At 36.4% G+C, this 26,734-nt stretch overlaps 1 protein-coding gene across 1 annotated transcript; it reads right to left on the bottom strand.

Annotated features, from left to right (window-relative positions):
• Positions 1-24,966: 24,966 nt before the first annotated feature.
• On the bottom strand, positions 24,967-25,785 carry LOC149173824 (uncharacterized). The gene has a single exon (XM_089426838.1). It carries the CDS (start codon positions 25,783-25,785, stop codon positions 24,967-24,969), a length of 819 nt encoding a protein of 272 aa, XP_089282964.1.
• Positions 25,786-26,734: the final 949 nt, after the last annotated feature.

Genomic DNA, 26,734 nt, shown 5'->3' with positions numbered 1-26,734 from the left:
CTTCCCGATGTCTGATCATTGTCCACCATCAAAAATCGGATCTGAACTTGATACATTTTGCTGAGCAACATAAAGCTACATTCCCCAGTATGGTCGCCACTATGTTAGTGCCTAGATCGACCTCAGGCTGAAGGAAGGCAAGTCTAGGGTAATATCAAACCATGCTTAACCTGGTAGCTAGCCCTACCGGGTTAGGAGAGGGCTCTCTCCTTGTCAATCTCAATTAGGATATTTGCAACTAGGGCTTGAGATGACTGAAATGAATGTTGATTTTAGGTTAGGTATGGTAGATTAGGGTTTCTGGTTTGATTTTAGGTTTTGGTTGCTGGATCAATTGGAGAAGGCAGATTGGGTCCGGGAAATCAACTTAGGGATACTGTCATGTCCTGTGGGGCGAGGTAGACAAGGGTTTATGTACTAGCAATGGATTGAGATGGTAGAGTAATACAGCTGACGAGTTGAGGAGGGCATAAGAAACTATGAATCCTCTTCAAACAGTGAAAACATTGAAAACCAAATGCATTCCCAAGACAAAGCAACTATAAATTAGTGTATTTTGTCTATTCACCTTGATTCATTTAGTTTAGAAGGGAGAAAGAGATGTCGATACATATAAAACATAAAAAAAACTCATTACAAAGAAGAAACAATATATAAACTCATTGTCACAAGAATCCCACAAAAATAGCTGTGAAACCTGGTTTTATTCCTTGCCAAACTACTGATACAAATGTTCAGTGAGTCCAACACTTCTGCCAAAGTCCAACCTTTACAAATGAATGAAAAAGTACATGATACAGGAAAGGAAACTACTCAAGCTAGCTATCAAGGTCGAATCCATGAGATAAGGGGTGGTTTCAACCATATCTAAATTAGGAACAAGAATATAGGCAATGGAACAACTTGCCTCTAAAACCATAGAAACTAATTCATTCAGTTTCAAAACCACCTTTTACTTGATGTATCTACCCTATTAAGTGTTTTACATCCATAATTACATCAAATTACATCATTCACCATGATAATTTCATCAAGAAAGTAAGAAAAAGTCAACTGTAGAGAAAACTAGGCAAAATCTGGAAAAACAGGTAAAACAAGCAAAATTCCTCCTATGCACAGCGCCATTGATCCTATGCATAGTGCTTTTTCTAGGCCACTTTTGGAAGGCTTTCCGAAGTCCAAATCAAGTACAAGATAGCTCGTTGGAAATCTTGGTGAGTCTACATTCTAGAACAACTTGAATTTTTAGATTTGGAGTCCATTTTCCCCTCCAAAAATGGAATCTCCCAAGACTACTTCCTGTGTGGCAAAAAAGTGGCAGAGAGGGCACTTTTTGGGTGTTTTTTGCCTTTTTGGAGACCTAGAACTTGTCCAAAATTCTTAGCCATTTCTGAACAAGCATATTTTTTCATGTTGATTCCAAAAATACAAACTTTTTTGCAAATGGATGCCCCCAACAAAAGCACAGTGCCACCTGCTGAAAAAAACTATTTTTTACATTTAAAATTTCAAAATTGACAAAAAATTATCCAAATTTCTTGAAATTTGGCATGATTGACCCTTGTTAAGTGCTTTGATGAGCCAATGATTCTTCATCCAAGATCTTAAGTTTATCTTGTTCCTTTTTACTCCTCAAAGCTCTTTTTACTATTTAGCTTGGCCTTTAGCCTCTTTGTCCTTGCATTACAAATCTTTTTCCTTGATGATCAAATCTTTGACACTCCTTGGATTTTGAGCATCCAAGTCCATGACACTCACCTCTTGTGCTAGCTCATGGTCCACAAGGACAAAATCTCCATAATCACTGTCCATTGGCTTGATTGACTATAAATGCTAGTGAGGAAAGAAAGGTAGTGTGGGTGAATGATGAGTATGAAGAGATTTTCAAAAGAAAGGGAATGAGTGGGATGAGATAGGGATATGAGTGAGATTTGATGTGATGTAGGGTTTGAGGGAATAGGGTATGAAGGGGATGACTAGGGTTTTGGGAATTTAGGGAATAGGATTTCAGGGATAGTGTAAAGTTTGTGTATGTGAAGTAGGGTTTGGGAGTTTTATGTGTGGGAAGAGGGTATATGTAGGATAGGGTTTATATGGGGGGTAGGGTTTAGGGATAGTGTAGGGTTTGGGAAATTTGTATGAAGGGATGAGATCTAGGGAAATTTATATGAGGGAATAAGGTTTTAGGGGGACAACCAATGGATGAGATATGACAACAATCTACGAATGAGATTTAAAGTATATGAGAAGGTTTGGTGAAAACTAGGGTTTGGTTTTTGATAAACACAATTACCATAGATTGATGCAAAAAACCCTTTTTCAACAAGAATAATTGTGTTACTTACTTGTCAAGAGGCAAATTTGGAGAATTGAGGCAAATTGGAGTGATTTGGAAGAGTTTGACAGGTGCACAGCGCCCTCAAACAGAAGCGCAATGCCTTTTGTATGCGCAACGCCAGTGTAATTTTACACTTGAAACCTGCAACAGGTGCGTAACACCTTTTCTATGCGCAGTGCCAGCTGCCAGGTGCGCAGTGCCATTTTGTAGATCGCTTTTGGGGGCCTTCCTGGTGTCCAAATTTGGTGTGTGATAGCTTTTTTGAAATCTTATTGAGTCTAATTTCCAAAACAACTTGAATTTTTCAATTTGGAGTCCATTTTCCGTACCAAAAGTCAAATCTCCCAAGACTGGTCAAAATGTGCAAAATGAGGCTGCCTAAATGCAGAGCACTCTTGCAGTCAACTTTTGAAGGTCTTTTGCAACTCAAAACTGAGCTCATGATAGCTCATTGGAAAATGCTTTGCGTCTAGTTATCATTTGATGCATCAGAAAATTCATTTGGCCTACCACCCTAGGAGAAATCTTGATTTTACCAAGGTCACTCTAGAGGTGCAACAATCCTCCCAAGGCAACTGTATTTTTGAAATTTCTCTAAAACCATGACACCTGTGTAAAAAATGAAGGAGGTTTTTTTTATTGGCCTATTATGGACAATAACCTCTCTCACTTTTCCGAAATTAATTTTTTCATGTTCAAAAACATCATTTGAGTAAAATCTATCCCGATGTGTGGAACAGGGGATTTGACGAAATGAAGTGAAATGAAGGGGATAAGGGGTTTCTAAATTCTTGAGAAAATTTTGGAAAGTAGGGAGGGATATTAGGAAGCAAGGGAATGTGTAATTTAAAATATTGAGTGAGGGGAAGGGGTCCAAAAGGGCTAAACACAGGCCTAGCCTAGAAAATTGTCAAATTGTAGCAAGAAACTAGGGTTTGTGGGAAAATGAGGAATTTGAGGGATATCAGTGAAGGGAAATGTTTAATAAGGTACATTAAGGATAGGGGAAGGTGTATGAGCATCAGGATGCAAGCTTTGTTGATGATTTGACCATACAAGAGAAATTACCTTCAAAACCCTAGGAGAGGGAAATGAGCCTTACCTAAGCACAACTGAAACACGAACAAGGTGTAAAATGACCCAATGGAACCTGAAATGATGATGAAAAATCTTTGAATGATGGTACACTCATCTGAATGATGACATGGACTAACATTTGGACAACTTTGAAAGAACTGAAAACAAACCCTAGACCTAATACCTAGACACCAAATTTTACTTGAAAACTCACTGAAATGACAAAATCTGACTTTAACACCCTAAGACCACTTTGTAAGAGCATATTTGTTCACTAGTCGAAGGTTTCAAAGACTGACACTAACAGTTGTGACCATACCTTTATCATTATATATGGTCTTATCTATTGGGTGGCTGCGTCCATACCACAGACCAAGTTTCATATGTCTTTTAGATGGCTGCACCCATGCCTAGACTACATGTATTTAGCTATCAGAGATATCAGTTATACTTGTGCCCGTAGGTTCTTCAAGGTGGTGTTCCAGTTCGGTCATGGTTTCATAAAGCCTTCCACCCTTCCCACTCTCTCGGGCTTCATGCTTTAGGGGGCATCTGTTACATAGTAATTTGTCACTGTGCTCATCTCAGTCCCTCTGCTGTGTCATGTACCAAATAAACATGTTCATATCTTCCCACTCATGTAAGAAGATTAAGCAAATGCTCTCTAATACTGCAAGTTGACCCTTATTCCCTAAGTTTCTGCCTCGTCGCGAGTAAGCCATTAATATACATGACAATCCCTTGTCATAAACAATCTCATTGTGACACCATCACAGGTGTACACTTTTTTCCCGAGATGGTCAAATTTTAGGGCTCGACGCAAGGCTCCCAACTATTTATCGTGACGATTGGTCTATATGCATTTCCTCCTTGTGATGCGGTCGTTGAAACTTAGTTCATGCCCAACGACGATCCAGATTTGGCGAATTTGTTCAAACAATCTGTCTTCTGGATGTCTCTAGAGTTGGTTGTTGGGTCAGTTTGGGTTGCCCTTCCTCCTTTGGGATGGTGGTTCCATCTCTTGTGCAACCTCCCTTGAGGATAAGCTCCCTCTCCCTCATTTCATGGATACTCCTCCTCCTATAAAACCACTCACCCTTGTTATGATCTGCTAGTTCTTTTAGTTGGGTAGTGCTGCTAGTTCTTTTGAGTTTAGTAGATAGCTTTGGTGTGAGCGTGACAAGTGTGGGATTGCTAATAGTTTGGTAAGAGGTTGTAGAGTGCCTTAACCTTGTATTAAGCTTGTGAGTGAAAGAGAGATATTGTCTATTTGGGAGACCCATTCTTGAGAGTGAATGCTTGAAGAAACATACTGGCTGGACCCTCCAAGAAGGCTTACAATGTCAAGACTTGGTTGAAAGCTTTGCTCTTGATTCATTTTAATGAAATCAATGATGATTTTCTATATCTTGTGTACAATTTACTTGATGGCTTGTGATTTCTTGACTTTATAAGTAAATAAATCAATGTTATTCTTGGTTACGTGCTCTATTGTTTTCTTGTGGTGTTTTAGGTTGATTGCTCATTGAGGAGAAAGAAATGGAAGCTGGAACATCGCAACAGAACATCATCAACCACCGATTTGAGGTAGGCCTCCAACGATGACTATTGGTAGGCCTCCAACGATGACTATTTAAGGGAATCGATTGTTGTTTTGTCTTTGCTGTGACTAGACCCACTCTAGGGCTAGAGGGGTTGCCTCTATCCACAGAGGGAACACTTTCCTACTTTACACAAACATGGGGTAATAAATAAATCAAATAATAAATGAATATATTAACTTTGGGATGAATTTTCTTAAAGAGGGGTAGTATATTTTCTTAAAGAGGGGTAGTATGTAATGCCCCGTATTAATAATATCAATAATAATAATAATAATAAATGAAATACTAATAATACATAAATAAATAAAATAACAAATAACGAAGAAAAGATAATAATAGACTAAGATTTTGAATATATATAAAGAAATAAAAGTCGCCATGATGACACATCTATATTGTGCACATTCGGATATTTTTTCAATCCCCTTACCATATTGAGGAGGACTATTAGATGCATTGAAGAAGATAAGGATATCAATTGTCTCAGTTCACTGATAAATGTGGGCTTGCTTTGCACAAATGAATCTCCTCAAGGACGACCTACTATGCGGGGCATTCTAAGGACATTGCAAAACATTAGAGACACTTTATTGGGCTCTACTTCCATTCCCAAATTCCAATCAAATCTAACACATTTGTTGGGTAGTACAAGTACTACTATCAACAACATTTGTGAAGGCCAAAGTTCTTCCACATGTTAGTCCATTCTAGCAAAGTGGTAGTTATGTAACTAAACTATGAAGTAATTTGAGTCTTATTTCCATAAATATTTGTTATTAATTCTATGCAAATGTGAACAATAGAATTAGGCTCACTATGAATGGTGTTTTAAAAATGTCTTTATGATTATAAAATTTCTTATCCTATTTTAAAAAAAAAATTATATTCAATATCTTTTACATCTATACTCTTCTGGTATTAAATACATAAGGAATTTTGTATTTCTTTCAAATGATTAAAATATAGAAATATATTTTAGTTCTAGAAATTATTGAAGAAAATATCACAATGAATATAATTCTAATAGATGAATATAACTACTGTTTTTATGATTTATGATTTGGGTATGAAACTAGAATTGTTATGATTTATGATTATCATAGAGACATCCATACCCTATTGAAGAGGTTGTGTATCTTGCAGCATACACTAGTAATAGAGTAAAAGGTTGGGTGTTATTATCCTACTGTGAAACATGTGATAAGCCCATGTGATAAGCCCTTTCCCTGAAAGGTGTGGAGTTATGCAGCAACAAACAAGCCTTTGCATATTAAACATTCCTCCTTTTTCCAACAAGAGATACGGCCACGTTAGTTTTGTTAGTCCTAAATTATCAAAGCCATGATCGATTCTTGAAAATTATCATTGATAATGGATGTTATAGATGTTAGAGTAGTGGTAGTTCTATTTTTATAAAGTTTTGTAGATTCATGTTGCGTGGGTATTCTTCAAAGAAAGCAATGTTTTGTAGATTTTATGTGAATTTCATGTTGCGTGGGTATTCTTCAAAGAAACCAAGCACTCCCTAGTATGGTGGCAGCTATTCCATTTGGACATTTGGACATTTTGCATAAAGAACGTTTCAGTAATGGAGATTTTGCATAAAGAACGTTTCAGTGAAGCAAAGGTTGTGGAGGATCATAAAGGGCAAGGAGGTGTGGTCCTACTAACATTGCTTTTGGTATCTTTGAAGAATGTGATGACGATGCACACTATAACTTCAACTCTACTCTACTGTAAATCATCATATTATTCCTATATGAATCATAATATAGTATCCATTTAAGACCTCAAATAAATCGAGTGTCCTAAGGCAAATATTGTGTTAAGAGATGTTTTCGCATTCCCACTATATTTAAGTTATTTTTTTTAATCTCGTTGACCAACATTGTGGTCCTTTATTGGACTTTTGCACGTTAACAAAATTATCTTATTTTATCTACTTCTGCAAACAATTGTAGGCTTTGAAACCTATTGATACAATTGTAGGCTTTGATTATTTTATCTACTTCTGCAAACAATTGTAAACAATTGTAGGCTTTGAAACATATTGATAATGAGACTTGTTGATTATATAGCACACATGGAAGACTTGTTGTTGATACTGTCGAACTGAAGGAATTGGGCGCTCTGACAGCAGACTTGACAAAGTGATTGGTTGATTGAGGTGTTTGAACCATCAAAGAAGACTTGCACGGTTTCACTTGAAGATCTTGGTGCTATGCTCCTTCAAAAAGAGCAGCGCATTTGAACAATGTAATTTAAAAGGAGGAAATTCATAGTCGAGAGAATCTTGAGGGAAGAAAGTCTTTTGTTGCTACTATAACAAGGAGGGACATTTTGTTTGAACACAAGTGCAAACAAAATAGGAATATCATGACTAGGAGAAGATGTTGGTTTGCACCATCTAAGATGGGGGATATCATGTTTGGAGGTGACGGGACTGCAGTTTATTTGTTTTATTTGTAGTGCAAGTTTGGTATAAGTGAAAATTTAGATTGTATATACAATTCAGCATGGCGAGAACTTACCTGAAACTCCACATTTGAATCACTAAGCAAAGTTGGAAGCTGAGAAAGACAAATTTCAGCGGCCATATCCCATATCCCATGCATCCCTGTAAAGGAAAACACAATAAGAACCTCAATCAACAAACCACATTTAGGCATGAACAATAACCTCAATCAACAAACCATTTAGACATGAACAATAATAATGATGAAAGTAAGGTTTCCAAAACATATTACCACGTGGGAATCATGTTGATGAGCAGGTGCCAAGGGTGGAAAAGAAAGGGGAGAACAGTTCGCAATCCCCAATCAAGAAATTTCAGAAGAGACTTGCAACTAGAAGGTCTTGTCGAGACAACTTCTGAAACAGTTCTGCAACAAAACCGCTTTGTCAGTACAAGAACCTGTAACTGCTAAAAAGTTGAACACATCCAAAACCGAAGTAATGAGCGTGGATAGAACCTGTAACTGCTAGAAAGTTGAACACACAAAACCAAATTCTTTAATGAAGGTAAAAGCTCTGCTCGAAAAAATGCTGATGGAAATAAAACACACAGGGAATTTGGTAGCACAGAAATTCTGTTATCTACACCTGTACATCCAAATGCTTTGGGTAAATGGACAATGAACGATGAAAGACAAGTGTTAATGTATATAGCACATAGCGTGACATGTGATGGGCACGTGGTAATGGATACATGGCATACCTCATTATGTGTCACAACATCCATACCAATTAGTTCACCAGTTACATGCATCACCTTTTACTATACGCTACGGAATAAAGGAACGTTGAACAAAATGCGTAGTGAAAGTGTGTATCGTTTCTTTTTTTGTTTCAAGTCTTTATTAATTTCCTAATTTACAACATTACTATTATTAATTTTATTATTATTCGTTTTTTTATGTATATATTCCATGGACATGGTGTGTTATTTATGTAGGTTTTTTTAAGTTTAAATAAAACAATATAGTATAAGAAAAGGTTTTTCTTAAAAAAAAATTAAAAAAAAGATTGACATGGTTTTTCTTAAAAAAAAAATTAAAAAAAAGATTGAAATTGGTAGTGCATATGTTGTAAATGGAAAGTGTGTATCGTTTTTTTTGTTTCCAGTCTTTATTAATTTCGTAATTTACAACATTATTATCATTAATTCTATTATTATTCGTTTTTTTTAATGTATATATTCCATGGACATGGTGTGTTATTTATGTAGGTTTTTTTTAAGTTTAAATAAAACAATATAGTATAAGAAAAGGGGTTTTTAAAAAAAATTGATTGACATGGTTTAATAATAAAGCTTACATGTCTTTTGTAATTAAATATCTAAGTAACTTCTATTTTATTTTAACAATTTATTTGGTTAATTAAAAGTTAGGTATTGAAAACATGTCAATAATGAAGACTAGCAATTATCCAAAAAGAGCAAAGAGATGCCGGTAAGATTATTAAATTGTAGTAATTTCGATAACACATGCACATTTGATCTAACATTTTTTAATTTCATCATCTTAATATTATCAGCTTTTCAAGGAGTAATACAACACCAATTAATTAAAAAAAAAGTTCTCAAACTATGAGATCACTTCCACAGGTTCGTAAAAACTGCAATCTAGACCCATTAATTGGTTAATTGAATAGTGAAATTATACCCGTCAGTATGAACATAGCACCATCAATTTGAGAATATAGAGTAGCTTCCTCAAATAAATAAAAATACATAAATTAACCACTCACTGGTATTTTGAAATGATTTAATGTTGTTGTTTATAAAAAAAAAAGAGTCAATGCAATAAATGGATCTCTTATCTCTTATTGATTGAGATCCTTTAAATTTCTAATCAGGTTTGCCAATATTGTATGTTCGACTTAAAAAGATATAACCATTATATCTTATTAGATATTCTCCACTTAAAATACATGAATCTCTGTCCTATAGATAATAAAATAAATAATAATACAATGAAAAGATAGAAATTGAGTGGCGTTTGATGGCCTTTACTCTTTGTTCCATCTGCTTTTTTTGGACAAGATGTTTGAATTGAATTTTTTTTAGGATGTTCAAATGAATATTGGGAGATATTCTTTGGAAAATGTTATAGTGGTTAAATAAATATTTTTGTTAGAGTCCCAATTCCTTTTAATCAATGAAATTAAATGTTTTAGTTGTGATAAAGCATGATTGATAATTTATATTTCTCATAAACTCTTTGAATTCATTATATATTTCTCTTAAACTCTTTGAATTCATTATATTTATTAATTATATCTAATTACTTATGCATATCCATGATAAAGCACATGCAAAATATGGCGTATGAATCATAGCTCAATAGATTATGCTTGTGTAAGTGATGAATCACCACCCAACCTAACTCTTAGGTGACTGACATGTTTGCAATTAAAATTTTAGTTGTTAATTAGTCTAGTTGTTGACAACATTATGGAGTTTGGTTTTGCAATAACACAACAATTTGATCTATGTCATTCCTGCCATTTTTTTTACATTTTCACCGTAAAGGAAAATATTTATTTATCAGAATTAAAGTTACATAAGAGGAGGTTTGATCCGATGCTTAAAAGGCAATACTGAATTTACAAAATATTACACACAATGTAACCTCTGTGCATAACCTTTGTAGAAAACTGAAAAGCAGTAAAGCAAGAACAATCGGCCTAAATAAACAATTCCTTTGCTAATTTTCAATCAGTAATATTTTCACTATGAAATGATGTGGATGTGCTTTTGTTTTTCGTCCTAGGAGGTGAAGAGTTTGACTCTTGCATTACCTTCTTCTGACGAAGCACCTCTCTTGGCTTATCAATATTTTAAAAATGTGAGGAACTTCCTTGTTGCAGTTCAAGAGCTGAACCTCCCAACCTTCGAAGCGTCTGATTTGGAAAAGGTAAGAGTTGCTACAAGTGAATAAACATGCCTACTTTCTACACACCATAATGTTAAGGGGAAAAGTTGATCAAATCAGTCACCTCACACACTTTTACTATGGTTTTACCTTAAACGGTTCGCTGGAAGAAGGCCTAAATCTTGCAAGAAATGAACCGATTGCCTCGGTTTATCCTTTGTACGCATATCTTACTTGAGCTTTCTTTCAGGGACGATCGTCGACGAAAGTTATGAACTACATTTTTTCTTTGAAATCATACAGTGATTGGAAGCAAACTGGTGGAAATGGTTTTCGGAAGTATGAAGGTAACTTGAAGTCACTCAGTGTGGAGAGAAACTCTGATCCATTCATCCAGTCTATATTAAAGAATTAATAGCCACCTGCAAATTCAAGCACTCTACTAAATAATCTTGGTTTAAAATTGTATGGTAATTGTAAAATAATGCTTGAGTTGAGCTAGAGAAATGTATCCTTGTTTCCATCTTCTGCAAGGGAACTGTTAACAGTCACTCTGCACACAATTTGCATTTGTTAATCACTTGGTATCCAGAATGATAGGCTTTTACAATCACCCAGATCCATGCCAAAATGTTTCTCCTTGTTGAAAGTCTAAGACAAGAAAGTCTAAGACAAATCATGACTCTTGTGCAACTATATTGTGAGTGACAAGTCTAGTTGTTGAAGATTGTTACATTGTTTATAGCTTCATTTAGAACCGATAGGAGTATATCTTCTTTCCCTGTCTACTCAAAACTACCCAGTCTAACATGACATAGATGCATTTCAAATTCCATCACGACATAGATGCGATTTTTTGCTGCTGTCGCAGTCATCCACACTCCATCAGTACACCTTCCACCTGCCACATCCAAAAGAGACCCTGAGAAGTGATTTAACAAATAAGATTTTCTACTATTTTGTTTTCCCATGGATGATATCACCATAATTTTTACCTCCCAGTTTTTAAGAACTATGTCATAAATTCCAAAAGTAATTAAATTTTCCAGAGATAAATTTTCATAACTCAGTTTTGTTGGTATCTAAAGCCCGTCCTTGAGAGCAAGCATTCCATTGTTTTCTACTTCGGCTCTTTGGATAGGAACAATGCAAGCAAAGAAGGGTGTTAATCCATGTTCCCATAGCCTTAGTTGTCAATCTCGTAGGATCAATCGAGCCCCCAATAAGTTCAGAAATCTTCCATGTATCGCAAGTCTTCTCCAGTCTTTCGATGGAAAACTTCATATGTTAAAATAAGATAATTACTCCTGCATGAGGAGTTAGCTAAAAATAGAGAGTTAGTTAACTGAGTGATTACATGATTGGGTGTTTGAGTGTTGAGTCAAGTGATTTAAGTGATAGACTACTTTGAGTGTGAGATTGCATGTAGTTGCATGTCAAGATATTTTAGGCATTTAGCTAGTTGGAAAAGGTTTAAATACCCTCCACCAGGTTCAGTGTAATCATTATGTTTTGTGTGATCAATAGAAGAGTAGCAGCTCATGTTTTATGTGTGAATTGTTTTTTGTGTTTTCTGCCCTTCCAACAAATTGGTATCAGAGCAAGGTTTGAGACAGAGAAAATCTGCAGTTGCGGCTTTAAGAGCGGCATTGAGTGAGTTATAAGAGAATCAAAATTTTTGAACTAGCCGAGCTCAAGCTCGTTTGGTCCGCAGACGGCATAAAAAAAACTCTTATGTTTTGAAAAAGCAGCCGCAACTGCCATGAACATCCATCCGCGGGTGCTATCCAAGAAGTCAATAGCAGCTTGCAGAGCCACCGCTATAATTTAGCCATCGATTTTCTATGATAGCTGGACTCCTGTACATGCAAGTTTTTTTTGACTCGGCCGAGAAGGTTAGGTGAGGTGGGTTAATAAACCAATGAACAGCATGTGGTTTATATGACAGACTTTTAAAACTTTCAAAATCTTTGTTACAAGTTACTGTGATTGATTAAACTTTTGAAAAAAAGTTCACGTATTAAGTTTTTTATATATAAATATTTTCTTTAAATTCTTTTATATATAAAAATTAATATCAAGAGTTTTTGAAAAGGTTATTTTTAGAACGATTTTTTTTTTAAGTTTTTTTTTTAAATAAAAAACTTAGGGTTTTATTGAAAGGGGTATTATTTTTTTTTGAAAGAGTTTTACAAAGGGGAAATTTAGGGTATTTAAAAAAAAAAAAAAAAAAATTTTGGAGAAAGATGGCTTTTTCAAATTTGCAGCCCCAATTCCCATTGTTTACCGGGAAAGATTATGATGTGTGGGCCATTAAGATGGTGACCACGTTGCAAGCACATGATGTTTGGGATTATGTGAAGTTTGGGTTTTCAGAACCTATGTATGAAGAAGAAGAACAAGATCTCACTAATGAAAAGAGGGGAAAATGGAAGAAAGACAAGAAGAAGAATGCACATGTGTTGCAGCTTATTCAACAGGGAGTGGACCTAGCAGTGTTCCAGAAGATTATGACCATGTCTTCAACAAAAGTAGCATGGGATACTTTGGCGACAAACTATAAAGGTATGGCCAAAGTCAATATTGTTAAGTTGCAGAATACTAGGAGAGATTTTGAAAGTCTGCAGATGAAGGAGACATAGGACATTGATTCTTTCATGAATCGGGTCATAACTGTCGTAAATTAGTTAAATATTTATGGTGAAGATATAAAATATCAAAGAGTGGTTGAGAAGGTCCTCTTATCTTTGTCTACTAAATTTGATTTTGTGGTAGTAGCCATAGAAGAAGCCAAGGATTTGGCATCATTGGCAGTTAATGTGCTTATGGGATCACTTCCATCCCATGAGGCAAGGATAGACAAAGTAAGGATTCCACTTTAGAGACCTCTTTCAAAATTCAGGTTTCTATTTCAAGAGACAGAGGTCGAGGCAGAAGTAGAATGAGAGGCAGAGGACGAAGCGGAAGATATGGTGGTCAGAGAGATGACCAAGAAGATCATGAACATGCAAATAGAAGAAAATACAAAAGCTTCAACAATAATCAAAGAGTTGATAAATCAATGGTGATATGTTATTACTGCAATAAATTTGATCATTTTTCTCGTGATTGTAGGAAGAAAATAGCTGATCAAGGGAACCAGAGAGCTAATGTCACTACAGAGAGTACTAACTCTATGTTCCTAGCTTTCCATACCATGCATGAACCTTCTGCTAGTGTGTGGTTGTTAGACAGTGGTTGCAGTAACCACATGACATGCAACAAGGATTTGATTGCAAATTTTGATCAATCTCTGAAATCAGAGGTAAAGTTGGGGACTGACAAGACTTTGGAAGTAGATGGAGGAAAAGGAGTGGTCAACATTCTAACCAAGTAGGGGGAGCCAAAGACAATCTCAGAGGTATATTATGTTCCTAGTCTCAAACATAATTTGTTAAGTGTTGGTAAATTGACACAGAAAGGATACAGAGTTATCTTTCAAGGTCAATAAGTTGTTATATATGACAAGCCCCCAAGCAAGCAACTGATAGCAAAGGTGTAGATGACGAGGAACAAAATCTTTCCTCTCATTTTGAATTACAGTGCTCAGATGAGTTCTTTTACAGTTGCATGTTCTAATGATTAATGGTTATGGAACTTTTGATTTGGACACTTGCACTTTTCTGGTTTAAGATTGTTGCAGCAGAAATAGATGGTCAGAGGATTACCTCCCATCAAAGAGCTTGCTAGTACTTGTGAGTGTTGCATCTTGGGAAAACAACACCGTGAAATTTTTCCAAAGGGAGTTGCATATAGAGCAAAGCAACCTCTTGAGATAGTGCATGTAGACTTGTGTGGTCCTATGAGGACACAGTCGATTGGTGGAAGTTGCTACTTCCTCACTTTCATTGATGACTACAGCAGAAAGACTTGGGTTTACTTTTTGAAGCAGAAGTCTGAAACTTTTGCAAAGTTCAAAGAATTCAAAGCCTTAGTAGAGAACCAAAGTGATTGATAGATCAAAGTATTGAGTTCAGATCGTGGTGGAGAATATGACTCAAAGGCATTCCATGATTACTGCAAACAACATGGGATCATAAGACAGTTTACAACTAGGTACACACTGCAGCAGAATGGTGTAGCAAAGAGAAAGAACATGACAATTATGAACATGGTAAGAAGCATGTTGAAAGGCAGAAACTTGTCTAATGAGTATTGGGTAGAAGCAGTTGCATGTTCTATTTATGTGATCAACGGATCTCATACAAAGAGTGTGATGAACAGAGTACTAGAACAAGCATGGTCATGTATGTATTGCCATGTATCTCATCTCAGAGTATTTGGATGTGTAGCTTATGCACATGTGCCTAAGAAGCGAAGAGGCAAATTGGATGATAAAAGTGAAAAATGCATATTCATTGGTTATAGTGAGCAATCAAAAGCTTAAAAATTGTATAACCCTATCACAAAGAAGACCATAATTAGCAGAGATGTTGTGTTCAAGGAACAAGAGTCATGGAATGGAGTTGTAGACAAAACAGTCGATGCTCAAGTGCCACTGATGGAAAAAGATGATGTAGCAGAAAAGGAGTAGCAAGAATCACAGGTGAAGACACCAAACAGAGACACACCAACAAGGACTCCAAGATTTTCAAAGCAACATGGATCCTCAAGTAGATCAATAGATGAAGATTCTCCCAACAATCAATCAGGTGATGAATCAAGCAATGGTAAGAGAAAGATGAGAAGTTTGAAAGATATTTATGATGATTTGAATGTTAGTTCAAATTTTGCATTGTTGTCATTCCAACCTTCTTCGTTTGAAGAAGCAATCAAAGATGAAAATTGGGTGCAAGCCATGGATGAAGAAATTGAAGCTATTGAAAAGAATGACACATGGGATTTGGTTGATTTACCAAAGGACAAAAATCTCATTGGTGTGAAGTGGGTGTACAAGACAAAGTTGAATGAGAAAGGTGAAATTGATAGATTTAAAGATAGACTTGTAGCAAAAGGATTCTCGCAGCAACCGGGAATAGACTTTGGAGAAACGTTTGCTCCGGTAGCCAGATTGGATACTGTAAGAGCAGTTCTAGCCACATCAGCTCAGAACAAGTGGAAAGTATATCAAATGGATGTGAAATTAGCCTTCTTGAATGGAATTCTAGAAGAATAAATTTATGTGCAACAACCTCTAGGATATGAAGTTGAAAGTAATGAAGACAAAGTTTACAGGTTGAAGAAAGCGCTCTATGGACTGAAGCAAGTGCCTAGAGCTTGGTATAGCAGAATCGACACCTACATGATTAAGAATGGATTTTGCAGAAGCAACATTGAGCCTACCTTGTACAGAAAGGTAAATGAGCATGGACAAATTTTGATTGTTTGCTTATATGTTGATGACATGATTTTTACAGGTGATTTTGACATAGATGAATTTAAAGAAGCCACGATGAAAGAATTTGAGATGACAGATCTTGGTCTTATAAAATATTTTCTTGGCACAGAAGTTGAGAAATCTGAAAAATAAATTTTTATTTGTCAAAATAAATATTCCAAAGATTTGTTGAAAAGATTCAGGATGGAAAATTACAAACTTGTCCCTACACCAGTTGCAATAGGTACAAATTTAAGCAAGGATGATGAAGGATCAGATGTCAATCCAACTTTATTCAAAAGATTGGTTGGTAGCCTCATGTATCTCACAACTACAAGGCCAGATATCATGCAAGGAGTGAGTTTGATTTCTAGATTTATGGAGACTCCAAAAGACACACATTGGAGTGTAGGAAAACGAATTCAAAGATACATAGTAGGAACTAGAGATTGTGGCATAATGTTTGCAAGCACAGAAAAGAAAGAATTGATTGGATACATAGATAGTGATTTTACAGGCAATTTGGATGATAGGAAGAACACTTTTGGTTTTGTGTTCCACCTTGGTTCAAGTGTGATTTCATGGGCATATAAGAAGTAGCCCATTGTGACACTTTCATCAGCAGAAGCAGAATATGTAGCATCAACATCAGCAGCATGTCAAGCAATATGGTTAAGAAGAGTACTCGATAAACTCAAGCAGGAAAAACAAGGATCAACAACAATATATTGTGACAACACCTTAGCGATTGCATTAACCAAGAGTAGTCTGTTTCATTAGAAGAGCAAGCATATTGATACTAGATATCACTTTATTAGAGAACTTGTGAGCAATGGAGAAGTTCACTTGAAGCCTTGTAAATCTAGTGATCAATTGGCTAATATATTTACTAAGTCATTAGCACAAGATGTGTTTGAGTTTCATAGAAGAAACTTGGGTGTTGTAAACCTAGCTGAGACATAGACCAGCAGGCATGTTTGAGTTGTCATGAGTCATGTTTTAGTTTAGTAGTTGTAATTAAGGGGGAGTGTTAAAATAAGATAATTACTCCTGCATGAGGAGTTAGCTAAAAATAGAGAGTCAGTTAACTGAGTGATTGCATGATTGAGTGTTTGAGTGTTGAGTCAAGTGAGTTAAGTGATAGACTACTTTGAGTGTGAGATTGCATGTAGTTGCATGTCAAGATATTTTAGGCAGTTAGCTAGTTGGAAAAGGTTTAAATACCCTTCACCAGGTTCATTGTAATCATTATGTTTTGTGTGATCAATAGAAGAGCAGCAACTCATGTTTTATGTGTGAATTGTGTTTTGTCTCCTTTGCCTTTCCAACATCATATTTAGTTGCTTATACGTGCAAGGAATCCCAATACAATGCAATTAAGAAAACCGTGAACTCTGGACTTCATAATCTTCCATGAACTTGCATATTGGTTTTTCCTGTCGGGAACCTCGAATTCATAATCCACCATGAACCTGCATATTGGTTTTCCAGTCGGGAAAATACTATAAATAATAATTAAAACTATGACATAATTACTTCTGTGAATATTTTAGAGTATTGGCGCAACTTTCAAGGAACAATCATCGCATAAACCAATGACGCAGTAATTGTTTCTTTGAATAGTCAAGAGTAGTGGTCTAACTTTCAAGCCACATCATCACATAAACCACTGGTGCAAGATAATTAAATCACGTAACATATTTCAAATCAAGGCAAAAGGGTAGACGAAAGTGTAAGAGAACTAATTCAAAAGAAATGCCTATCAACTTAAATATTACATTCTTTTGTATGACAAGGTAGTGTTAATATATCAACAATGAAGAATATTGCATCCACTTGTATGACATGGTAGCATAAATAAATATGATGACACTCAACCACATGTCAAGCATGACTAGTCAGAATTGTAATTAGTCAATGCATATGTGTGAAAAGGAGGGGGGAAACATGGTTGCTAGAAAAATAAAAATTAACTAATGAAAACATTGAAATGAATAAAATTCAAGTCTAGGCTAATATTTTCTTCTCTCATAATGATGGTGTGTGATTATATAGAAACAACTTTGTATAATTGAAAATATATTTCAACTTGAGTATCTAGTAATATTTATTATAAAAAATACCATGAAAACATGAGTAGACATGGGATGGGAGGATGTAATGCCAAAGGTTTTGAAATACATGTTCATCACTAAATCAACATCAATTTGTGTTTATAATATCCCAAGGATTATTGTAATATAAGGAAATGAAGGGTTTTTGTTATGACTCAAGACATTGTTGAATGTTGCAATTCAATTGGAGGATGAGAACTATTGGTTCATATGAGATCCTAGTTTAAAGTGCAAAAGAGAATCACCAACTCAACAATTTTTAGTCATATATGAGTTATTACTCCCAAGTTGATCAAATATTATATGGGTGATAGACAATGTGGGATTTTTTTTTGATATAGAGTGAGATGTCAAATGGTTGGAAGATTATAGTTGATGCTGACATACACAGACTTGATATAGCCATTGTGGAAATAACATAATAAGTTTTTGGGAATCATCCAAGTGGTTCAAAGTAACCGAGGAACAATTTTTAATATCTAAAATCACTACACCCATTTCAATCTCTTTTCAAAGCTAGATCATAAATATTAAATTTTATTGATACATTTTTCACTTTTTTTTTTAACAATTTCAAAAATGATTTTCTATATACTATAATAAAAATATTAAGAATATTTAGCTTATAATGAGGGAGTGACATTCTAGTTTTTTTTTTGGAAGAACAAAAAAAAATTCATTTACAAGAAAATTTCACTTACATTCATCATTGTGTCATTAAATATCAAACAATGAAGTAATATCAAAAGTTCAGTTTAGCTTGAAATTAATTTTAAAAAATTACCTCACACTTATCAATTTTCAAGAAACATTTAAGCTAAGCTTACCTTTTGTTTTTCTTTATTGACCTAAAAATATAAAACGTAGGCATATCAAATTGAAAGAGAAAATATAAGTATAAAATTCCCAAGCCCACATTGGAGGTAAAATGGTGTTCAACTATGAATGAGGTTCAACAACAAACCATTTGAACCAACAAATCATTGATCAATTTTAGAGAAGGTACTATTTTTAATTGTTTTAAAGTGCACAAGAGGGTTGTCACCTCAAAAATTTGTAGTCATATATGAGATGTTGCTCCAAAGTTGATAAAATGTCATATCGGTGAGAAACAAAATGGATTTTTTTTTTTTTTAAATATAGAGTGAGATGTGGAATGGTTGGAAAATTACAATTGATGTTGACATACACAAATTTTATATACACAAATTGATGTTGACATACACAAATTGATATACCCGATTTAAGCTGAATTCTTCATGCAATTTTATGGAAATTAGAGAGGGAGGAGGCCACTTACCCTTTCCAAGATGACTCTTTCATGTGCATGAGGGTTTGAGGAAAACTTTTGGTTTTTTTGGATCCCCTTCTCCCCTTAGTTTATCCCTGTAGATTATTTTATGTGCTTCTGTAGCAAATCAGATCCTCCTATAACACCTCCTGTTGGCCGGATAAATCATTCTTGCGGACAAGACTGATCTCCCTAGTATCAACTGATATCTAGCAACAAGCAGGACAAACAAATCTATCTTTCTCTAAACATATTATGATTCATTAATAAAAACTAAGAGGTGTTTTAGACCCTACCTTAAGTCCAACGCTAGTTTGTGGCAGCCATGCTCCAACAGCTTCAAAAGAGTTTCCTTTCAAGAACCTGCAATCACAAACAAGCACACATCAGAGAACACCTGCATAGCTAATATATTTTATCATGTTCATGATAGTGATCAAGGAGTCTATGAAATAAACCATAAAACACAACTTATTGAGAAAAATAAACTTGATTGTATTAACTTTGAAATAGAAGAAATTTACAACCTTGGTTCCTTGATGTTGTACAAGCTCTTCCCAGGGTCCAGACAGGAATCTCCTCTACTTTGACAAGCCTCACTCTCTTCCAAATGAGATCAAAAGGTATGTGATCTTTCCTCTCAAAAACTCAATTAGGAAGACTAAGTTCCAGCAGCATTGACCCTCAAAAATATTCAGCTTTCAACCCCCAAGTACCCAGCCCAAAGATTCATTTTATAGTGCAAAGGAAGGAGGTTACGGGTCCACCATTGAAGGGATAGAGTCCTCCTTCAAGGGGATAAGCTCCTCACATCAAGGGGTTAGCTCCTTAAGGTATGGGATGCATGAACCCTCAAGGAGCGAACTTGCCAGCTCAAGATTCCCTCTAGAAGCTTCCAGAAATGACTCAAAGTGAGTTTTTAGGAATGTACTTGTGCCTTTTTAACTTTTACAGGGGTTCGCACCCATTAACACAGATACAAAGCGGTGAGGTGCACAGGGGACATGACCAATAGGTGTGGTACTGCAGGTAATGCTAAGAGAAAGTGTGAAACCAGAATTTTAGAGATTTTTAAGTTCTTTCTCTTATTTTCAAGGCTTGATATGAAGAAATGAGGTTTAAGACTTGCAAAGGATGAATGCATAAGTGGTGATAGACTCATATTGATTGCAGAATGTCAAAGTGACAAATTTTGTACAATAGATTGCCCCCTAAACTGCGAAGTCTGTAATAGATGAGGATGGTTTTGTCATCTAAGAAGAGTGAAGTACTTTATCATTTCAAGGATCTTCCTGTGGATAACCCGGTTGGAACCTATAAAAACATTCAATGAAAAACATATATATATGATCATATCATCGCTGAGGTAGGCATTCCCATACTCAGATCAAAACTGACTAGAAAACTATCGAAACTGCTCTGATACAGGAATGATTTCATAATACATCACAAGTATAGACATATGTAGACACAGTATGGGCGCAGCCATCCGTTTATGAATAGTCCACTGTATAATGAATAACAAAATTCCTCGCAACCTGGATGGTGGAAACTAGATCCAGGGTCTTGATTTCTACTTCCTGGACTAGTATGATTCTATCCATGTGAATGAATGTGTCGAAGTCGAACATGGTAGAAACCACTTGATTACCAGTCAATGATGTAAACTGTTAACAAGTGTGAGAGAAACCACCAGTAATGTTAATGGCCCTCAAAGTAATCAGTACAATCCATGAAGTGTGAATGAATGAGTCGATGTCGAACACATCACAGAATCCTTTGATCGAAGGTCAATGATGCAACCTGTCGTCAAAGGCGAGAAACTTGCTATTGAGGCATGTATATTCCAAGGCACTGATGATTTCTAGATCATCTTTCTAGATAATGAGTTGGAGTCGATAGAAAGCGATCCGTCTTAGGCAAGCCCATAACACGAAATCATAGATCAAGTTTTGAAGAAATATATTTGGCAAGGACTAACTCAGGGATGGTCAATGATGGATGACAGATATTTTGCAAATGAATGGTTTATTTGAACTGACCTCTTGAACACATAACAACACTGCAGATGGCTTGGTGACAATTGACCCAAAGATAATACCCGGAAACTGGATGAAGACTTTCAATATGGTTTGATTAATTGTTAGGCAAAGGATTTCCCAACCCAGGTGAACAATAAGTGTCGTGTTCAAGAGTGGTTAACTGCTTTTCTAAACACAAAGTATAACAAACAAGTTCATTTTTCTCTCTTTTCCCCCACCATTTCTGGCAAGTACCTCTTTATTTTTGACAAGCTTGAGGAGGATAACATTTGCTTGATTATAAGCTCATCCTTCGGATGAGTCCAACTTAGTTTAAGATTCGAACCCTAAGAAGGAGTGGTTCGTTCCTGTTTGAAATTGAATAGGTCCTTTACTGTTAAATTTTAACGAGTCCAGTAGAGTAGAAACTCAGTGTTTTTCAATTTTAGGGAGTCAGAAGAAAAACTTAAGAAAACTCCATGGTTGTACTTTTTCGTAAATTTGTGTCTCCCAAGCCCGAAAAAGTATAAAATAATACTTGAGAGAACCGCTTGATCATTACGATCAAGGAGTACTTTTCATAATTAGTGTCTTCAATCTGAAAAAGTAAAAAAGCGATCGAAAACACGTCGTTTTATTACCAATATCGAACTTGAAACGACAAAAGTCCGGCAATCTTTTCATGTTTATACGGTCAGAAAAGAGTTGTAAGTGGACCGTCCTTTTAATTCCGTTTTAACAAGTTTAAAAAGAAAAACTCAGCAATCTTTTCATATTTTACGAGTCAGAAAAGAGCTTAAAGAGGACTCTATGTTTCCCTTTTTCGTAAATTTTGAAAGAGCCCAAAAAAGTGAAAATGTATGTTCTTCGTTGAAAATGATCAATTCTCCCTGAAAACCCAATATTCTGCACAAAAACTCAAAACATTACTCATACCTATTTAAAATTAATAAAAATGCATCAAAAGTGACCTTTTTAAAGTGAAAAATAAACAAATTAAAAATTCATTTATTCAAAAAAGCTTATAAAAAGGGCTTTTGTAAATTCATTTTTACCGTTTGACTTCAGAGTGAAAAGTAAGAGCTTTTGGTAAGAAACTTCCTATGAAGATTGCGTCAAATCTAACCGTTGGAATCCAGAACCGTCCTCTCTAGGTAATCCACATCATCCTTATCTTGCATTTCAACCGTTTAATTTTCATTTTAGGGCTTTTAAAATTGATTTTTTAGGGAAATTTTGGTTAAAAAATCACTCGCAGTGGTTGCGCAGGTGTACCATGTGGATCCTGTGAACCTCAACTTTTTCGTACAAAAGAAAAAGTCGGGGTCCCGCACCTACTCTTAAGGACAAGTGCGAACCTACGCAATGTCCCTAACTAGCGGGTGCGGACCCCGCGAAATACGTTTTGAAACCCTATCTTTTTTCATTTCCACCTAAATGTTTTGAAATTACAAAGTTCTAATCCGCCTTTTTTGCAATGTAGGTACACAAAATGCTTGTTTGGCAAGAACGGGAACACGAAGATGTGGATCAAGCCGCATTACTCCATCGACCTTCAATACATGCATTAAGAGCATGCAGACTATTGAAATTTTGGGCCATACCTGGCATGAGGGCTCAGGTAGACTTTCTACAATGGCTGGTAGACAGGTGGAGCACGCAGGACCAGTGTTTCATAATTCGTGGCCACCGTCTCGAAATTGAGTCAGAGGACATTTATTTCCTTACTGGTTTGCCTAAGAGAGGCGAAATATTATCTCTATTCGGGACTAGGCCAGGTGGCCAGTCTGTCACTAGTCTCTGACTAGAGTTTTGTAATGTCCAAACTGCAAACAAACAGATAGATGTTAAGACCATCTCCCGTCCTGAACTTAAGGTGATCGCATTTACTGTCAGCAGACTATGCGGGAGCACATCATTGCATCTAGCTACCGGTTCCCAAATGCGCATGGCAGTAGACTGCTTCTGAGGCACCATCTTCAACTGGTGCGATGTCGTATTGGCAAATGTGAAAGGCCAACTGACTAGGGCAAAGAACGGACAACTAAAGAACTTTGGATATGGTTACTTAGTTGTGAGCTTTGGCCTAGAGAGGGTACCTATGTTGGTTCCACAACAACTTTCCGTTGAGGCTGGACTTCCCCTAGATCCTAGGATTATGCGCTCGGTTGCAGTCATGGCCCCTCTTCCTGAGGAGGGTACAGAGGTTGTTCGATTTCCACCAGAGTATTTTCGTTGGTTGGGGAACCGAATTTTCATGATTCAGGACTTTCCATATGCTGGGATGGATTATCGTGGTGATCCAGACATGGCTCTTCCACCAGGAGAGCAATGGGATGACTCAGGTAAAATTATTTTCAACATTTCCTAAATTTTTAAACTAATTTTTTGGTTTTTAAATTGTCCAAAACTGACAGTAAACAGTTTGAAATGCAGATGTGGGTCCATGACGACCAACCACTCTCCAGCCCTATGAGCGAAAACACCCTACTGCCGCGGCACCGGCCCCACAGGACCAATCAGCAGAGACCTTGACCGAATTGGAGCATCATCTAGAGCGCTTGACAGGAGACATCCCAGAGACTAGTATAGATGATATTCCTCTTAGGCTACAACGCTATATGATTGGGATCCTAGGACCTTTTAGGAGGTTCCTTTGTAGGGTGGCACGAGCAGTGGTTTCTTATCGTGATCATCATCAGGGATAGGACGATCGCCTTTGTAGACTTCATATGACATTTTATATCTTTTTGTGCTATCATTTTTTCCGATCATAAGGTGTTTTTCAACCTATGATCGAAGACAATGTATATTTGACACACTTCTATGCTATGATATATCACTATTATTGGTTATCTTGTATGACATGTTTATGGAATGTTTTTAAATTTACTATCTTGATTATTGCAAATGTCTATTTAACATTTGAGAAGCAAGTGCATCTGCTAATGTATTTAAATATCTTGGAATATGTTGATTATTCCTTCCATCTGCTGCATGGTGATCTTTGTCTCTTGTAGGATCATAATACTTGGTCTATCTTTTTTAAGTTTCTCTTTCATATATCTCTGCTTACCCTTACTATTCAGACCCCTAATATTCCAACAGATAATAATCATTTTAAACTTTTGGAGGAGTATAAAAATACCTCTGACAGAGGTATCACTTTACCTGAGTTTATCAATACTTCACCAACTGTTTGTATCGTTTCATTCATTGTTTTCCTTCCTCTTTTCCTATTTCTTTTGCCAGCACCGCCTATTCCCATTTGACCTCTTTCCTGTTCTCCTGATGAGGTATCCTGTTTATCCATTTTCTCCCCATTTCTTTCTTTATATTTTTGAAATGCCTCCTTATATAATTGTTTTTGACTGTCTGGTATGAATCTTTCGTCCAAGTTTTTCCATTCCTGAATTAATTGTCTCATAATTCTTTCTTCCTCTGCCTCATTTTCCTTCTGGCTTTCCGTCTCCATTTGGGTTTGGTTAGTTAGTATTTCTATCTTTTCAGCAGTTTCCCCTTCATTCACTACTCTTGCTCCTGTGTCTTTTTCTCTGGTTTCCTTGACTATTTCCATGGGTTCATTCTCTGGGTCTTCTTCCTCTACCACTTTGTCCTCACCCTTTTCACTATTTTCCTGGAGGATTTTGAACTTGCTCTGACTTTCAATGCTCAGTGATTTCACTTGTGTCTGCGTTCTTAGACCTTCTTTACCCATTTTCTTCTTTCTGGTAACCTGTTGGAAACCCTTGTCTGTCTCCTCAGTTCTCTCTGCTTCCCTTTGCTGTTCTTATTTTTTCCTTATGTATTCTTCCTCCTTGTTTAAAGGGCATTGTCTATATAGGTGACCATACTCATGACATCTTCTGCATCTGAAGGGGATATTCTCATAATCTAATGGTTGTTGCCATACTTCATCATGGTATTCCAGTTCTATGTATTCCGGCAGAGGTTCGGCTATATTCATGTATACACACAATCTTGCACAAGATGTATACTTGCCTTTTTTCGTTGCTTCCGCTACCTTGACAAAAGCACCAATCATGTTGCCTATCCCCTCCATAATCTCAGGATCCCAAAATTCCACTGGTAATCCAAACAGCCTGACCCAGATCGGGGCTTCCAGCATCTTTTCATTAACAGGGTTATATCTTTCTTCCCAATACTTCATGAACAGTCCTGCATTGTTCATGAAATATGGCCCTTCCTCAAAAACCCTTTCTTTATCCCCCAGATTCACAAATATGGCTATAAAAAACCCTTTTGCTCCTAGTTTCAGCTCAATGTGCCCTTTTGGCCTCCACCTTTGATAAATCCACCTGTGTAGTTCTTTTTCAATAGGCCAATACCCTACGAACTTGCAGATCAGTGCATGATCTTTCATGTAGTTGTTGTATTCCTCCAGCTTGTTGTTGGGTATTACGTATCTAGGTTTTTCCTGAGCCCTAGGTAAGCACTTTCCTCCGGTCTTCATTTTCCACAAATTGCCCATCACTGGTGCTTCTTTATTATTCTCCCTGGCCTCATTCTGGTTGCCGCTGTCGCTTGCCTCTCCTGCAACGATATTCTTATAGGAGGGGATCTCTCCCCTCCCTTGCCGATTTTCCATTTTTTCCCTCAGCACGAACTGAATTAAAATCTTCCGCTCCTGTGCTAGGGTATCTTGCTATCTCTTTCGCTCCACCCCAGCTTCCCCTGCGCTCGTTTCTTCCAGCCCTCCCTGCTATTCCACCTGCAAACCCTAGCCCGCCGATCGCCTAGTCTCCATTCACCGCCATCACTTCAGGCCGCAAATATTTTTCGGAAAGTTTTTAAAGTTACTGCACCTTTAAGCTCTTTTCACCTGACTCGTAAAACATGAAAATATTGCCGAGCGATTGGCCTCTCCAGCTCGTTAAAGTGACTGGAAGTGCTATCCCTCCTCTAGATTTTAGTCTTTTTGTACCTGAGGGATTATTACACAAAAAGATTGAGCACCTGTCTTGGTCGGCTCATTAAAATTACCAAAAATTCATCCCTTTCATATTATTTTATACTTTTTCATACTTAAGGGATTACATGACGAAAAAGGATTATTGGAGTTTCCTTTACGTCCCTTTCAGACTCTCTAAAATTGAAAAGGACCGAGTTATCTTTGTCGTTAAACTCGTTAAAACCGAATAGCAACAAACTTGTCCATACAGACAGGAACGACTTTCCCTGTCACTAGGCTCGTTAAAATATAACGATAGGTTTTCCCGAAGGGAAAATTATAGAACAAGTATATGTTATCCTCCTCAAGCTTGAAAAAAATAAAGAGGTATTGGTCAGCACTGACTGGGGAAAAATTGGGAAGAAAACTTGAAGAAACCTTATTGGTAGCAAGTTGCTCTTGAACATGACACTTTCACTCCGCATCCGAGTCAGATTGGGTTGTTCCGTTCATTGGTCGTATCACCATGGGTCCATCACACCATCCACATTTGGGGTTAATGCTACCTAGGGGTGATTTTAGGGGCGAATGTTCACCCTTTGGCGAAATTAAGGGGTTTTAAATTTTTAGTGGACAAATATTTTGT

Source organism: Pinus tabuliformis, chromosome 4_2 (assembly GCF_031772625.1).
Source record: "Pinus tabuliformis cultivar Carrire ecotype Pingquan chromosome 4_2, CPIR1, whole genome shotgun sequence".
NCBI lineage: Eukaryota > Viridiplantae > Streptophyta > Pinopsida > Pinales > Pinaceae > Pinus > Pinus tabuliformis.
This window is presented reverse-complemented; position numbering and strand designations above follow the sequence as displayed.

What these genes read in the sequence shown, in the direction of transcription:
- LOC149173824 (XM_089426838.1), bottom strand. Translation starts at nt 25,785, where the DNA reads ATGGAAAATCGGCAAGGGAGGGGAGAGATCCCCTCCTATAAGAATATC.